Here is a 16,377-nt window from a genome sequence, read left to right on the forward strand (position 1 = left end):
CAGCCCCCAGGCCGTAGTTTGCCCTCCCCTGCTATAGGTTTACATGGCGCTACGAAAACTAATAAAAACCTAACCGCTCCCTACCTATAGGTCCTTACACTCATGATTAGAAATAAGCAGAAATAATACACAAGCAAAATTGCCATTGTCATGACTTAAGGTAAATATTGTTTAAGTGGAAAAAACACATAATCAACTTCACACACTGTCTGAGTGAAATAAGCATGCTCAAAATGTATTGTTATAACATGATGGCTTGTGACCAATAAAAATGTAAGTGTAAAGTGTTTTGTTTTGTTGGACTAGTTTTTTTCCCTTTTATATCCCTCTAAACTAAGCTTTCACTGTGGCTTTTGTGAAAGACCCTGCTCAACTTTTGTAATGTTTTGTGACCTCATTCATTTGTATTAGAGACAGATGCTACATTGACTGGGGAGGCAGCCATGGTAAGATTTTGTAGGCAGAGTGGATTCAACTCTCACATTTTTTTAAAGCTCTCAAGAGGAAAAAAAAATAGTAACCTAAAGTTTAAAATTATTAGACTTGTTCTTAGTCTAATTTTATTCCAGAGAGATTGCTATGCTTCATGTGGGTAAAGAGGCGAAGGGAAATAATTGGTATTGTAGGGATCTGAGATAAAGAATTACCTGTATTGATTTTTTTTAAGGCAATCCTCCTTTAAAACATCACCCACACTTCTTGTGGAATATAAACAATGAATAGACTTCCTGGTCTAGAGATTTCAGACTTTTTTTTTTAATAACAAATTACATCATTTAATGAGTTGATAAAAGCAGGAGTATTGTTGAAAAATCTGGTCTGGTCTACTGTTTTCATGCTTCTATATTTGTTCCTTGTCTTGGGAGAGTCCTGCAGTGTGGTCGAAGGCTTGTTTAGATAAGAGATGTGGTGCTCTCCAGGAATTTCTGATGTGATGGGATTAGAATCTGAAGGGAAGCTTTGCCTGATTTCAACCGTTGTAGGTTTGAAAATAGAGAGTACTAGGGTTCATTCTCGGTCTGTGTGGGTCTGAAAAAGGGAGCAAGGGGGAAAAAAAGTCAAATGCAAAGAATAGGGTGCAAAATGAAGTAATTGTGGGGAGGGGAAGCACACAGAGAAAGGGAGAATGTGTGTGGTAGGGAGGTCAGAAAGAGGGGAAGAACAGACAGGCAGATTCTAACAGAAAAAGAAGTTGATTCAGTTGTTGTTTTTCAAAGCTGTCTAGGGGATTTAGTCACACATCTTCTATTAAAATTAATAGAAGATGTATGGCTTAAGCCCCCAGGCAACTAGAGCACACTTTTGTACTGGCTTAATTTTTGGCATGCTTTTCCATCCCAGTACCTAGAATTTCCCTTTTAGGGAGGAGAAAACTATTTTTAAAAACGCAAAACAAATAACTTAAGGACCGCTACCCCATTAATTACAAGCACTTGCAGCATAGCAGAGGATTGGAATAGAAACGGTTGTTGTTTTTAAACACATGTCATGTGCAGGATGATTTCCTCCCATAGCAGAGCTACATCTCTTCACTTTAAATAGTTACAAATATCTGTAAGATCTCTTTACTTATATTGAAAATCATGAATTGCAACATGTTCATTTTATCACATGGTGATGATTATCAAATGATTTCTGCCCTCTAAACCCTACTGTGGGTTTTGCAATAACTAGTTTTGGATCTAGAAAGGCTAAATGCAAAAGGGGAAAAAAAAGGAATAAAGAAAGGTAAAATTGTAAAAACTCAGGAAATTCAAAAGTGAAGTTTCTTATCTTTCAAACGGCAATCTCTAAACATTGCAAATCCTGGATGCTTTATGGTATAGATTTATTATTTTTATTACAAGCAATAGTAGATTAAGCTACATATTTAACAAGTAAAGCAGGAGTATGGGACATGTTGCAACACAAATGAGTTAACATTTCTAGTACAACCTTAGTTCTCAGCATTTTAACTGTATAAACCTAACACTGGGCTACCTTTTAGGGGTGAGTATTTACATGATTGTGATTTTAAAATTGAAAAAGGGGGAGAAAATGAAAAAACATGAAATTAGTTGGCTTTACAGAATTTATAGTCCCAATCTGTGGCATGTACATGCTCCTCCAGTTTTGCCCATAGTGATAAAAACCATCCCATTTGCCATAAGAGCTGGCACTATCTGGACAATTGGTATGTTTGCTACAGCATATCAAATGTACAGTTTGATGGCATAGGCATTTCTAAAAGATCACTGGTGGTTTAACCACCAGCAAAAATAAGAACCCTGCAATTGCTGCAAACCTGTTTTCTGTGAATATTCACTCACCTTTTTAACAAACTAACTTTTGTGTTCCCTTCTATGAACATTCATGTGACTGAATCTTGCTAGCATGAATGCTTACAGAAAACAAATTCCAAACTCAAGCATTCAAATACTTGTGGGACAGACATTTTAATTTCGCTTTCCATGAACATCTGCACCTGAAACCTGACTGCAGCAGCTGCACTCCTCCGATCTGGGAACTGTAACAATACCAGGTGGCTGAAATGATTAACTGCAGTAAGCAACACGAGCTGAATTTTGGATTTCGAACAACACAGCATTGCCAACTCAATCATTCAAAAATCATGAGTCAAGCCCCAAAATATCATGGTTGTTTTAACAACAATTTTTTTATGAAAATAATAAATGTTGGCTTCTTTTTATTTGCCATTTAGCTTTGAGCCTCCAAGTTACACTTGGGTCACATTTTCCAGCTTTTCTCTGCAACTGTGAGGGCTAGAAACTTATTTTAAATAAAATTTAGGATTCTCTCATAATTCCATGCTTCCAGAAGCTGGGGCTTTAAGAAAAACATGAAATATTGTGAGACTCATGATAAAACTGTGAGAGCTGGCAACACTGGAACGAATAAACAAAATTCACAAAATCAAAAAACCTCAACAAATTTTGAATAACAAATACATGTTGAGAAAATCATGACTACTTGATAGATTTTCCACAAACAAAAAAGAAGGTAAACTCAATAAACACATTATTCTTTCTGAATTATTTGCTTCACTCTAATGAGAACCTATGCATTTCCACTCACAGACTTCCTCAGTGTGACAAGCTAGTTCTGAATCTGGTGAGTTGCTCTATAGTTTGTAGTTATTTGTGCAGAGCATTGGAATTTTGATTTTAAGCATTTGTGTGTATTTCTCTGTAGGCTAGTTTTAGATCTGTTCAATGTAATTACACATTAATCTGCAGAACCCTGTAGTTACCCTATAGTTACAGTGTTATATTCCAGTTATAACTATATAATAAAAGGAAATTAACATGATATTTTCCTCTGTAACTAGAAGTGCTACCATATTATACTCTCTCACTCATTCTCTCTACCCCTTTCACACTCACACTCTTTTTTTTTTTGCCTTCATGCTTTTTCTGTGGACCTTTCTTCCCCCATTACCTCTCCATTGGAAGAAATGTCTCCTTCCAAAGTCCCCGCTCCTCTCAGAGTGACAGAGAGCGCCTCCGTTTCCTAATGGCATCCTCCCCATTAATAAAAGTGGACATGGAATGGCTGATGCGAGTGTTCAAGCTGTCAGAACTGCTCCCAGTGCTGTGGCCCTTCACCCATGGACACAGGCACCGCAAGATGTTCCTGTGGATATAGCCATCAAAGCAGTAGTAGATGAAAGGGTTGGCACAACTGTTGGCAAATGCAAAGGGGCTGCTCACTTCCATGCCCACCTGGGCAAGGACATAAGGAAGGCAGAAAGGTGGCTTCAGGTCCTGGAGCCCAGAGATGATAGCCAGAAGCTTGAAAATGTTGTAGGGAATCCAGGAGAAAACAAAGGCAGCCACTACAATGAAGACAATCTTGATAGATTTCCTCAGCTTTTTGTCATGTTTCCCAGATTTCTGGTAATGCATGCAGAGCTTCTTGGTGATGGAGCAGTAGAAGGTCAAGATGCTCAGCAAGGGGAAAAAGAAGGCCAGAATTAACGTTACCAGTGACACAATCCGTTTAGCGGGTGTGAGCTCCACATCTGTACAGTAAGCCTGGCCATTATATTGCCTCAGTTCTCTGGACAGAAGTGTGGGAAGCCCTAGGAGGCAGGAGAGGATCCAGACACAGATGCAAAGTCCATTAGTGTAGAATCTTGTTCTGACTTTCCTGGCTACAGAGGGGTGTATGATGGCCAGGTACCGGTCAGCACTCATGCAAGTGAGGAGGAAGATACTGCAATACATGTTGACTGAGATGATGTACGAACTGCCCTTGCAGAGAAAGGAGCCTGACCTCCAGACCCCCAGCCAGATCTCCTTGTGCACCCAGAGTGGCAATGTGAGGAGGAAAACAAAGTCAGAGGCAGCTAAGTTGAGGATAAAGATGTCGATCAGCCTGCGGACTCGAAATTTGAAGATCAGGGCTCCCATCAGGATGGCATTGCCGACGATTCCCACCAGGAACACAGTGGCATACAGAATAGGAAGGAAAATGCCCATATATGGTATGGACAGAGCTTGGCAGTAGTCTTCAGGACTCTCCGTGGAAAAAGAATATTCATAGCTATCGTTATAGCTTAAAATTGTCTCAGACATCTTAAAGAAAAATCTGACCAATCTGGATGAGCTGTCACCACCCTTACTCTTATTATCAGAGACAGCAGAGTGCTGATCTTTCTTCTTTTTTTCCTAAAGATCTTAAGAAACCTCTTAAAACAAAAAACCACCACCCCCACCCCACCCTTTGATATTCACAATTCTGCATCCCTCTCAGCCAATCATATAAAGACAAGCAAAGGCAGGATCTGATTAGTCAAACCCACGCAAGTCAGATGTTTTGTAGGAGTCGATTGGGTTGAGTTGGGTTTTTTTGGCTAACTGATTTTTCTCTTCATTTTGCATTTGACCATGATGCCTTTTAAGGTTTGTTTTTTGTGGGTTTTTTTGGTCTTTTAAGGTTCTGAACTGTTTGGGTAAGGTTTTTTCCTTTCTTTCTCTTTAAGCGGGATATTATAATAGGTGAGAAAGTTTGAGGTGATGGAGAGAAACCAGGAAGTGGTTAATTCAGCATTATGTTCTTTTTTTTCTCTATCTCTTGGCTAAATTGTTTTTAGTCTGTTTATATATTTTTCTGAGACTTGGAGGTTTATACCTTGGATTATTTTGTCAACTGATTTTCTGGTTAGAGTGAACTATCACCTATATAAATGCGACTAGGGAAAAGCTGTTTAAAACCGTGCCTTCTCCATTCTAACCTGTAGCAGCAAATCCTGCTATTGCAGTCCTTGGATCTGCACACAGAGTCTTGCCAATGCATATCAGTCTTGACCTTCAGCACTACCTGCTATTCCATTTCTGGATTCATCTCTGTGTGGCTCAGAGTCAGAAAGAGTCCTTGTTTCCATTTTCTTCTGCAGTTTCAAGTCTAAAATTGCTCTTCCTTCCCCATCGCCAGCTCTGCCTAAGTACCTCACTCCTGACCTCCAAAATGCCTGTTTATTCCAGTCCTGCCTCCCCCTGGCACTGCAAATTCCATGCAGTTCTGGTGCGTAGCTCCTATGATATTCCCTCTTGCTGTCATACTGAAAGCTTTGCTAATTCATTTAATCTCTTATCTGCAACATCTGCTGCTATTCCAATTCTGAGCTACCCCACATACAGCCCTGTCAGCATTGCTTAGTCTGGATTTTAAATCTCTGTTTTAAAGTCCTTGATTCCAATACAGCTTTGCCAATGCTAATATTCCTAAACAGCAACACATCTGATTATTCTTTTATTGGTCTTCACCCTTTCCAGCCAATAAACCTTAGTTCTGATTTCCAGCCACTCTCCCCCGTCTTCTTCCAACATTCTCCTCCACTCACCCCTGCAGCTTTAGATCTGCAAACTCCCCAGCTTTTCCAGCCCTGCGCCACCACATAACTTTGTCAATGCACCTCAGTCTTGATGACCAGCACCCTCAAACCTGCAGCAGCCACATGGATTCTGAAATGGTCTTTCAAGAGAAATGAGCTAGGCTTCAGAGCTTAGAACATTTAAAATTACAGTGCACAAATTCCACAAAGTATAGTTACAGTGTAGTGCCTGTCCTTCCCAGGCACAAGGATAGACTAGATTTATGAATCATCAGTGATCCAGGGCACTTTCCCATTGGTCCACTGAATGAAAGATGTTGAGAGCCAACTGGTTTGGGATTTGGTGTTTTTTGGATATGAGTTTTATGGTCTGTGAAAAGATCTCTGTTATGAAGTGATCATAAAATAGAAAGGTTTGAGACCCCTTGGACCAAACAAGATAAAAGATCTTTCCCATTTCTTATTTCTGTGATTCTGTGGCACAGTGACTAGAGATGGCTGAAAAATAGGAATAATTTTCGCAAAACTTTGTCCCCATATTTCTTTTAAAAATGTTTAAATTCAGAAGTTTTCAGCCAGTTCTAATAGTGAGTTGAGAACTGGGCCAGTTTCGTTTCATTTCTATTCAAAGGGACTTTTTCTTTCAAAAATCACTTGCAAAATTGTATACCTAGATGGGATGGGCATTCCTTTCCCTTCAGTCACTGTGTCAGGAAATATGCTAAATTAAAATTAGCTCCACAATAATTCCAGCATGCTAGCAAATATATATGCTATGTTCCTCTATAGTGTATTTAGAACTAGATTCAGGGGAAGCTCATTAATGTGTGCAGGGCTCTCTCCCCATCTCTCAACATTAATGATTTAATAGCAGTTTCTCCTTAATCTTAACTTTTTCCACAATTCTCACAAGAAGTGAATCAGTCATAAATATTTAAAAAGACTTTAACTGAGTCATCAAGATATGCATGTGCCCAAACTGAAAAACTACATAGTTGTACCTTTGTAGTTTCACAGTCCATCCCTTCCCTACGGCTTGTTAAACTTATTTGTTTAATTAAAAATTAGAGTGTACGCTGTTTGCAACAGGGATCATTTCTATTTGTTCTATAGAGTATCTAGCATGCTTTCTGGGTTCTGTAGTGAGTTACCATATTACTAACAGTTATTTTTCAAATAATTCAGAACATTTACAAGTCCAATGTGAAGCATTATCATAAATAATTAATAAGTGATCTATAATTGTAAAAAAAAGCAGCAAAAAAGTATCTTGAATGTATTAGCCTTGCTTTTGTATTGTGTTGATTCAGTAAGGACTCTGAATCATGTAGGGCCAGATTTTCTGGCATCCACAACTACAACCAGGTTTTCAGTAGAACTTAGCTCCCATTTATGCACCTAAATTAGAACCAGATTTTTCAAATGTGGTCAGTACTTCTCAGCCATCATTGTGACCAGATCTGTGGCCAGATTTTCAAAAGGCTCAGCTAAGATTGTTTGAAAATGCAGCCACATGGGAGCTAAAGTCTTCTGAAATCTGGTCCTAAATTCAGTCATTTCTAACAGTAGTTTCAATTAGCACCATTCTCCTTAAATGGTTATATTTTTGCAATGTTCAAAAAGGCATCTTGGGACAGTTTTACATACGTTTGTCATGCTTAAAATGTACTCTAATTGCCTTAGATATAGAACTAATATTACCTCAATATGTGCAGTATTCCTAGTCTTCCCTGTGGGAAAAAACAAGGTAATTTAAGGCAGAATTAGGACGCTCTTAAGCATGATGGCTGTAAGTTGAAGTGTAATTGTGTTTCCCCTAAAGCTACAGCAGCTTTGCAGAAACTAGCGATTATACAGATGATTTCCTTCTTCTCAGTGCTGAAAGCCTTATAGTACATTTGTGATACTAGCCTTCTGATTCTGTGACAAACTCAGAAATGAGATACATGGCCACACTATCGGATTAGGAAGTCTAAGGCAATATTAATTTTAATATCTTGAATGCAAATAAAGTTTTCTGTAATCTTAGATTCACGATTCAGCATTTCCAACATCAAAATTTTTAATTGGCTGATAGTCTCTCTGTTTATATTTACTTATTAAATGTGTTTTTCTTGTAAGTTTTACATGTGCCGCAAGCTTTTTGCCTGGGGTGTTTATATAAAATGAAATAATAAATACATCAAATAAAAAGTGACAGTAATAAACAGTGAGATAATATAATAACAGTGAGGGGGAACAGAGGGTAAATTTGGATATAAAACAGAATGCAATAACTCATAACTGGATACAGTTCAGAAGCCTGCACTAGGGAAAAAAAGCAGGGTCTGCCCACCCATTAAAGAGGAAAAAATTTATAGTCTTGCCAACGCTGACTATGGTAAGTTTGCAGGCACCCAGCTAATACAGATTCCAGCCTGGGGTCTCTCTAACACTTGTCATTGTAATAGCAAGAGGCATGCCAGCTGAGAGGGGTCATTTTCTCTATCTGGTACCAGTTTAGGATACCTGAAATGCTGTTTATGCCAGATGTAGGACATGTTGTCCTCTGTAGGGTCTTGTAGCAATGGGGAAGCTGTAACACTAGTTAGGGTAAGAACTGCAGGCACTGAGTCAATAGATAGGCAAGGGGGTAATTTTGTAGATGGAAGGTGGATGGAGGTGACAACCTGGGCTATTCTTCAGGAAAGTCATGGCAGATGTAGGGCACATTCTCCTCCGTTGGGTTTCTCTCCTAGTGGAAATTACCGTTGGCAACTTAGGTTTGGAAAAACAGAATCGATATGTTAGTTGGCTGGGTCCTAGGCCACTGGTAAAAAAAATAAATAAATAAAGAGGACAGAAGAAGCCAACAATGAGCAGGAAAAATCATCTGAAGAATTCTAATGGAGTCTACTGATGTTTCTGTTGTGGTTTAGGGGCATTAGAAATGCTGATCATTAGAGTGGGTTGCAATTTTTTAACCAAAAATTTTAATTACAAATGCTCTTTGTACATAGATATTTGTTTAAAAAAAAATCTATTTTTGCTATTTTTTATAAAACTGTTGAATTAGCCTTCATTATCTTTCCATTCAAGTATTAACACATCTTATTCAGAACCAGTATTTATCTTTAAAAGATGCATTTTTGGAAAACTTTTAATCAATATTTATTATAAAAAAAATCATTTTTGCCTATTTTAAAAATAGCAAATTTTCCAAAACAAATTTTCATTTTTAGATACATTTTAAAAAATCCTGCTATGTGGCTAAAATGACCAGGCAAATATTATACAGAGGGGAAAGGGGAAAATAAGAGAAAATGAAAAACAGAGGAGAAAAAACTTTTTTTTTTGTGGTCATCTGTGTACTTTTTATGTCATCTTAATCACATGGTGGGATTTTAAAAAATGTTTTAAAATTTAAATTAAATCCTTTTTTAAAATTTCCATTTCAAAAATGAACAATGCTAAACGAAAAATGTTTGAAAATAAATGGTAAAATATTGAAACAAATGTGTGTGAAAACTTTTCTAAAACAAAATTATTCTAGTTCAAATATTATTTTGAAATATCTCTCTCTCTTTCCCTCTTTCCCCCCCCAACAGCTTTCTGGGTCATGTGGACTGTGGAAGGCTTTCCAGCTGGTCAAGAGGTGGAGTTGGATGGGATTGTCCTACGGAAAGAGATGCAGAGAACCAGGATGAAGGGCAGGAAGGACATGCACTGTTGATTTGGGAGGCAGGGGGGAAGAATTTAAAGATTCTGGAGATATTCAGCGGCATTCAGGGTAGGACATATAAACTCTGGCAGAAATCCTGGGGGCATCTGATTTCATGTGCCGCCCCTCCCACATGGCACCTCTGATGGAGGGTTCTGTTTTAGTTTTGCACAATTTTGTAAAACCAAAGCTGGGAGTGGTTAGACTCTAGGTTTCTAATCAAAACACACTTAACATATGGATTCCTCTGCCCCTTTGAGGCCCCTCATTTAACCTGTGCAGGATGTGTAGGAGGGGTGGGGATTTTATTAAATGGGTTGAGGAGGTAATTGTTGTCAACACTTGTGAATGTATTGCTGGTCTCACCCACTTTGTTGTTTCCCTTAAAGCCTCAGCTCATGCAGCCAGGGCATTGTGTGAGAATCTCAGCTTCCATTTGAATGGGGCAGGGAACATCTGGGAGACATGATGTCATCTAAGGAAGCTTTTAAATAATTTTTTAACTATGATTTTTACCATGCAGGCCTCTGACTGGTGAGTTGCAGGCGCCCAGCCACACTTGGGGATTGCACCCCACCTGGCAGAAGAGTTGCCCTCTTTCCTCAGGGCTGAGGAGAAGAGCCAACCAGATGCATGTGAGGAGGCCCTAGCTCTACTTTGCCCAGGCACAAATGAAAAGCAGTACTTGTGACACCTTAGAGACTAACCAATTTATTTGAGCATAAGCTTTCGTGAGCTACAGCTCACTTCATCGGATGCAACTGATGCATCCGATGAAGTGAGCTGTAGCTCACGAAAGCTTATGCTCAAATAAATTGGTTAGTCTCTAAGGTGCCACAAATACTCCTTTTCTTTTTGCGAATACAGACTAACACGGCTGCTACTCTGAAACCAGGCACAAATGTAGCTGTTGTGACCCTCACCCCAGAGCTCCGCCCTGCCCCACCAGCGCCTACGGGGCGGACAGCCGAGGCAGTGACAAACTACAACTCCCAGGGTGCCGAGCGCCGTGCAGACGACAACTCCCAGGGTGCGCTGCGAACAATCCTCCATGTGAACAAGTCCCAGGATGCCCCGCGCCGGGCCCGCTGCGAGGGCCGAGGGGCCAGCGGGGCACTACAAATCCCAGGATGCCCAGCGCCTGGGGGGGGGGGGGCGGATGAGCGTCTCTGTGCGGCTCCCGCTCCCGGAGCGGTGCGGGGGTGGGAGGCGGAAACGGCGCCGCGGAGTCGGAGCGGGGGTATGAGGAAGGGGACGGTGAGTGCGGGGCGGGGTACGGGCAGTTGGGGGCACGTGGGGGGGAGGTAACAGGGGGAGAGCCCTGAGGGGGTACCTGGGGGGGGGCAGTAGACAGCGGGGGGGGGCAGGGCACTGGGGGGGAGGCTGGGGGAGAGGGGGGGCAGGGCACTGGGGGGGAATGGTTTTTTGTCCTCTTCTGCTGATTTTGTGCCTTATCGATTTTTATTTTATTTAAAAAATTTTTTTTTTCACTCTCTTGAGTCACACCCCTTCTCAAATCCCCACAGTCGTCTTGTCTCAGAGGCTGTACTTGTCATGTTTCTCCTCCCTCCGCCCCCCCCCCCCCCGGCCCATTAAATATAATGAAATACCCCTCAACACCAGCATCGCCCTTGCTGAGGGCGTGTGTGAGCTAAAGGACCCTGTCAGGTTAAAAGTCGTATTCTCTCCTTTCGTTAATTTTCATAAAATTCCTTACTAGCATCACTGATTAGCTGAGAAATCATCACAAAGGGCAGAATTTGAGGAACTTAACTATTCACCCGCTTGTTTATGGTTCACATATCTTGGTCAGTGAAACTGGACTGGCTACTTTCACCTCCTGCTTCCTGGGTGTGAGCATGGTGGTGCAATGTTAGGACTACACACAGGAATTTTTGCATTCAAACAAATGTTTTTATTGACTTTTTTTAATTAACAGTTTTGTAAGGTTAGTTATTTAACATAAAAGTTAAATGGTAGGCTTAAACTACCTCATTTATGTCCCTCTAAATAGATCATCATTTTTGTATAAGAGAAAGCTGAATCAATGGCGCCATTAGGGCAGATGGGGAATTTCCACTTCATTTTTCTGCTTGCTACAAAAAACAAAATGCTCTGTATCTTCAATAAATAAGTTGCTCTGCAGTGAACTCAGCTGCAATGATCCCAGGGCAGTTCAGGGGCAGAATTTTAAGTTAGTTTTCAGTAACCTTCCTTCCTCTTTGAACAGTGCCCTGTTTTCATCCTTAGGCAGAGGGAGGATCACCACATTGTAAGACTTCTGAGGAAAGTAAAAAAGAGTGAATAAGGTATTCTGGGATTCTTCTCCCTCACTTCCAAAAAGAAGCACATTTTGTGTAAATTGGATGCTGCAATGTGAAAGAGGCATGCTGATTTTAGTGCAATAGAGGAAAGAGGAGAAAGTTAGTAATTGGAGGCTGGGGGAGGGGGTTGATATTAATTTGAGTTCTTTCATTATCTGCCTTGAGTTAAATTCTCTGAGTGCTCTTTTCCTGGATTTTGGTCCCATGAGATTCAGTGCAATCTGTCACGGACTCACAGGTCGTGCCCACTCTTGGCCGGTACGGTCCGTGGAGGGAACCCCCTTCAGTGTGACACCCTTTCTCCAGGGGTCCACTCTCTCGGGATTAGACCCCTCAGCCTCCTGGAACCGCACCTCTCTGAGCCTTAGAATGCCTGTCTCTCGCTGTGGGCCCCCTCGAGAGTCCACTCGCTCTGGACCCCCAGGGCCTCCACTCCCAGAGGGAATAATGCAATCCTGTTCCCTAGACTTGAGTGATTCTCAGCCAGCCTAAAACACAATGGTTTATTAAGCGCCTGAACACAGCGTAGGAAACTCTCAGGGCCCTCAGGCCTGGCCACCCTCAGCACAGCACATCTAAGGGCTTGTCTACACTTACATTTTATAGCATTCTAACTTGCTGGCTCAGGGGGGTGAAAAATCACCCCCCTGAGCGCAGCAAGTCCGAGCGCTTTAAAGCGCTAGTGTAGATAGGCTCCGAGCACTGGGAGTTGTGGAGGTGGATTACCAGGAGCGCTGGGAGACCTCTCTCCCAGCGCTCGCGCGCAACCACACTCGCACTTCAAAGCGCTGCCGTGGGAGCATTCCCGTGGCAGCGCTTTGAAGTTTCAAGTGTAGACATACCCTGAGTCTCTCCTGCATCCAGGTGGACTCTGCCTGCTCTCCCTCTCCAGTCCCGAGCCCCTGTGCTTTTCAGCTGGGCATCTGATATCACCTCCCCCAATCCCCACCTCTGTTCATTGTCTTCTGTCCAGGTAAACAGGGTCGCCTGGACCTCCTCTCCTCTCAGCCATCCTTTGCAACCCTCTGGCTGGAACCAGCTGGTCAGGTCACTGGGGTCCTCGCTTTGCAGCCCATTGTCCTCCCACTGGCCAGAACCGGCTGTGACTCCTGAGCTGGGCCACCCGGTCACCAGTTGCTGGGTTATCCATTCTTCAGGCCATTGGCTGGGGTCCCAAGTTCCATCGCCGGCGTCCTCTGTAACAACAAGCTCCCTCTCCCATCACCTCGTTAAACCAGTAACACCCAGGGATACTGAGTCCCACCCCTTCCGCATGCAAACCATTAAAAAAACCAAGAGAACCCCCCACGTCGTCACACAGTCACTCTCTGACTGTGTGTTTTGTTAACAGGTCTAAAACTTAAGGCCCTGGTCAGTTCCCAAGATATTTTTCCCTAGTGTCCTGAGCAAATTTCAGTTAGGGCATTTACATTCTCCCTATTTCAGTTGGATACATTATTTACTCCTGGGGGAATTCTGCACCAAAAAATTAAAAATTCACACAATATTTTAAAATTCTGCATATTTTTTTTAAAATGGCACAATATAATCATGCCAGTTTCAATTATTTTGGTAATTTGTTTCAAAATCTCTGTCAGCAAGTATGTCTAACAATACAGACAACAAAAAATATTCAGGAATGTTTTTTGACAAATAGATTCTTTAACAGGAATATTAATACAGAACTTTGAGTAATAATTCATTTAAACTACAATACAGAAATTATTTCCCGCACCCCTTAGAAGCAGTGCAAAGGCATGGGAAAGTCAGGAGTAATGGAGGAGCTGATGGAGAGGGAAGTAATTGCTGGGAAGGAGCCTGGGAGTGAATCTGGAGAGTTGTTGGGTGTGGGTGGGAGAAGTATGGAACAGTTTTTCGGAGCGGGGAGGGATTTTTAGGGAGTTGGGGAGCCTCCCCCATGCAAACCCCAGGTAACCCCTAGCCTCTCCCATTCAGTCAGGCATATCTGCACATGTTCCCATGTGTCCCTGCACCCCCACTCAGCCACTCTCCCATCCCCATGTGTCCCTGCACTCCATCCCCCGTCCCCATCTGTCCCTGAACCCCCAGTCTCTCGCTTCCCTTTGCCCATGTGCCCCTGCATCTCCACTCCCATTCAGATCCTGGCTCAATGCTGTGTCTCTACTAGTACCTGTGCCCCCGCCTGTCTCCCTGCCTCCAGCCCTTCTGAACTCAGTCTATGTGACCCTCACAGAAGCCCTGTTTGACCTGCGTTGTCTGCTCCCCCTATCCCGCCCTCCATCCCGTGCCTCCTCACCTGGTCCCACAGGCAGGGCGCTGTGAGGAAAGCAGCCTCTCCTCCTCCCGCTCTGTGACTGGCTGCTCCAGCCTGGAGCTTGCTGCCGTCTCGGCTGGCACCACAGCAGCTCCTGGTGGGCAACAGGTGTAATTACAGCACCTTCCCAACAGAATGTATTTTCTGCGGGAGGTGGGAGGGAGATCTGCAGGGGACATGAATTCTGCATAGCAGTGCAGAATTCCCCCAGGAGTAATTTCACTTAGAACCCTTCTAGGCTGTGAGGCTGGTTTCACCTCCTCTTTGGCCTTGCATGCTCCCATCTTTACTATCCTCCGGTCCTACTAAAATGTTTTTGTAAAATTCTCTTCCTTTCTTGTTACTCTGACTGTGACTTCCCCCTTTTCTCAACTCTCTATGATGACTTTCCCTTTTCTTCTCTATGAAATGTAAGCTGCTTCTTGCTGAAAGCTTTCACTCCATTCGTTACTTTATCACCTCATCCCCAATTTCATCACTTGCTGCTGTGAAAATAGCATTTTTCTTGTGTGCGCTGTCTCCTTCACCTACTCCATGCTTTGGGCATTCTCTCACTTCTTATTGTTGCAATCAATGTACATCAATCTCCCTCCCTTTTCTACTTTTAATAAAAACACATAAAAACAAAAATATTTGACAGAGCATTCATACTTCAGGGTCCGTATGCTACTGTGTTGTAGTGCTTTGTGCCCATCATCCTTTTTTAGACTCTAAACTCACTTATTACTTGTTTGCCACTACCCAAATTGTATAAAACCAAGAACACCGCTCGACTCACTCCTACTAAATATACCTTCTGTAAAGCAATTTTAGATCCTTGTGGACAAAAGAGAAAAGTGTGAGACATTACCATGAAGCTTTATAAATCTTAATAATTCCCTCCACTCTCCCAGTCACTGAGGGTATGTCTACACTGCAGTTAGACACCCACAGCTGGCCCATGCCAGCTCATTCGGGCTCACAGGGCTCAGGCTAAGGGGCTGTTTGATTGTGGTGTAGACATTCAGGCTTGCGCTGCAGCCCAAGCTCTGGGACCTTCCCAACTCACAGGGTTCTAGAACCTAGACTCCAGTCCAAGCCTGAACACCACCACAATTAAACAGCTCCTTAGCCCAAGTCAGTTGGCATGGGCCAGCGGTGGGTGTCTAATTGCAGGGTAGACATATTCTTAATCCCGCCCCATCTTTAAATCTCAATTTAAAGGACTTCGTATATGCTTTGGTACATAACTGACACTTTGTAAAGGATTTTATGGTATGACATAAATATTTAAAAGTGTGCATTGTACTACTCCTCGTGTTCTCTCCCAAGCAGTTTTACTATCTGTGCTTCCTACTCCTACTGAGTCTTGCCTGGGGCGAGAAGCATGACTGTTTCTTTTATGTAAATGAATACACCTGTGGTAATTGAGCATGAGTGGATGTCTGTTGCAAATGAAGTTGCACTGGGTGTGGGCACTGTAATGGCCGAACAGACAAGTGAAGTAGGATTACTGTGGTAGACAGGACCTTGGTTAATATTTCATCTTAAATGTTCACTGAACACTTGAGCTATTTATAATCAGCGGAGGGTTCAGGATTTGGAAGGAAACATTGCTCCTTCACTGTCGCATGTTGAATGTGAAAAGGAAGCGATGTTGTTAGGCATCCAGGGAGGGATTGGTCGTGGGATAAAGGGACTAGTTTATCCCAGCAGGGTCAATCTTGTGCTTGGTCTCGGGGGGGTTACCATTATTATTAATTGAACCTCTGTGTTTCTCACCTTTCTATTCCCCCCACAGCAGTTGGGACACCATGATGGATAACCGCTTTGCTACAGCTCTAGTAATTGCCTGCGTGCTCTGCCTCATTTCCACCATTTATATGGCAGCCTCAATCGGTACAGATTTCTGGTATGAGTACCATAGCTCAGCTGGAAATGCCAGCGAACTTGGCAGGAGTATTTTGGAGGAATTCACCAGTATGGAAGCAGATGAGAAGACTTATACAGATGCACTGTTCCGGTGCAATGGCACAGTTGGATTGTGGCGGAGATGTATCACTGTTCCCAAAAACTCTCACTGGTACAGCCCACCAGGTAAATTAGTGCATCCTCCAAATAGCGTTTTCCTCCACCTTCCCTGTTCCTTCCTGCCTTGAGCTGCAATTTAAGGGTTGGATATCAAACAGTATTTCCTCAAAATGGATCTATGTCACCTCACTTTTCCAGAAAGCTTCTCTGG

The 16,377-nt window shown here is 42.4% G+C and overlaps 2 protein-coding genes across 6 annotated transcripts in view; one reads left to right on the forward strand and one right to left on the reverse strand.

Moving 5' to 3' along the window:
• The window catches only part of CLDND1 (claudin domain containing 1), a 32,037-nt gene that overhangs the window by 12,144 nt on the left and 3,516 nt on the right, over window positions 1–16,377 (forward strand). Inside the window, exons 2-4 of one of the 5 annotated variants that reach the window (XM_043538657.1) lie at window positions 9,424–10,793; window positions 11,791–11,845; window positions 15,937–16,232. In XM_043538657.1, coding sequence (XP_043394592.1) covers window positions 15,950–16,232 — 283 coding nt within the window. In that variant the 5' untranslated portion in view covers window positions 9,424–10,793; window positions 11,791–11,845; window positions 15,937–15,949. Of the gene's footprint in view, window positions 1–9,423; window positions 10,794–11,766; window positions 11,846–15,936; window positions 16,233–16,377 lie in introns of those variants that run through there. The other 4 variants (XM_043538656.1, XM_043538658.1, XM_037908968.2 and 1 more) reach the window with 4 other exon arrangements.
• On the reverse strand, window positions 735–4,689 carry GPR15 (G protein-coupled receptor 15). The gene is made up of 2 exons (XM_007062124.4): window positions 3,439–4,689; window positions 735–1,029 (listed from the first exon to the last, which is right to left on the reverse strand). The coding sequence occupies exon 1, from the start codon at window positions 4,575–4,577 to the stop codon at window positions 3,483–3,485; it is 1,095 nt and encodes a 364-aa protein (XP_007062186.2). The 5' UTR covers window positions 4,578–4,689; the 3' UTR covers window positions 735–1,029; window positions 3,439–3,482.

This window comes from Chelonia mydas, chromosome 1 (genome assembly GCF_015237465.2).
Source record: "Chelonia mydas isolate rCheMyd1 chromosome 1, rCheMyd1.pri.v2, whole genome shotgun sequence".
In the NCBI taxonomy this organism is placed as follows: Eukaryota; Metazoa; Chordata; order Testudines; family Cheloniidae; genus Chelonia; species Chelonia mydas.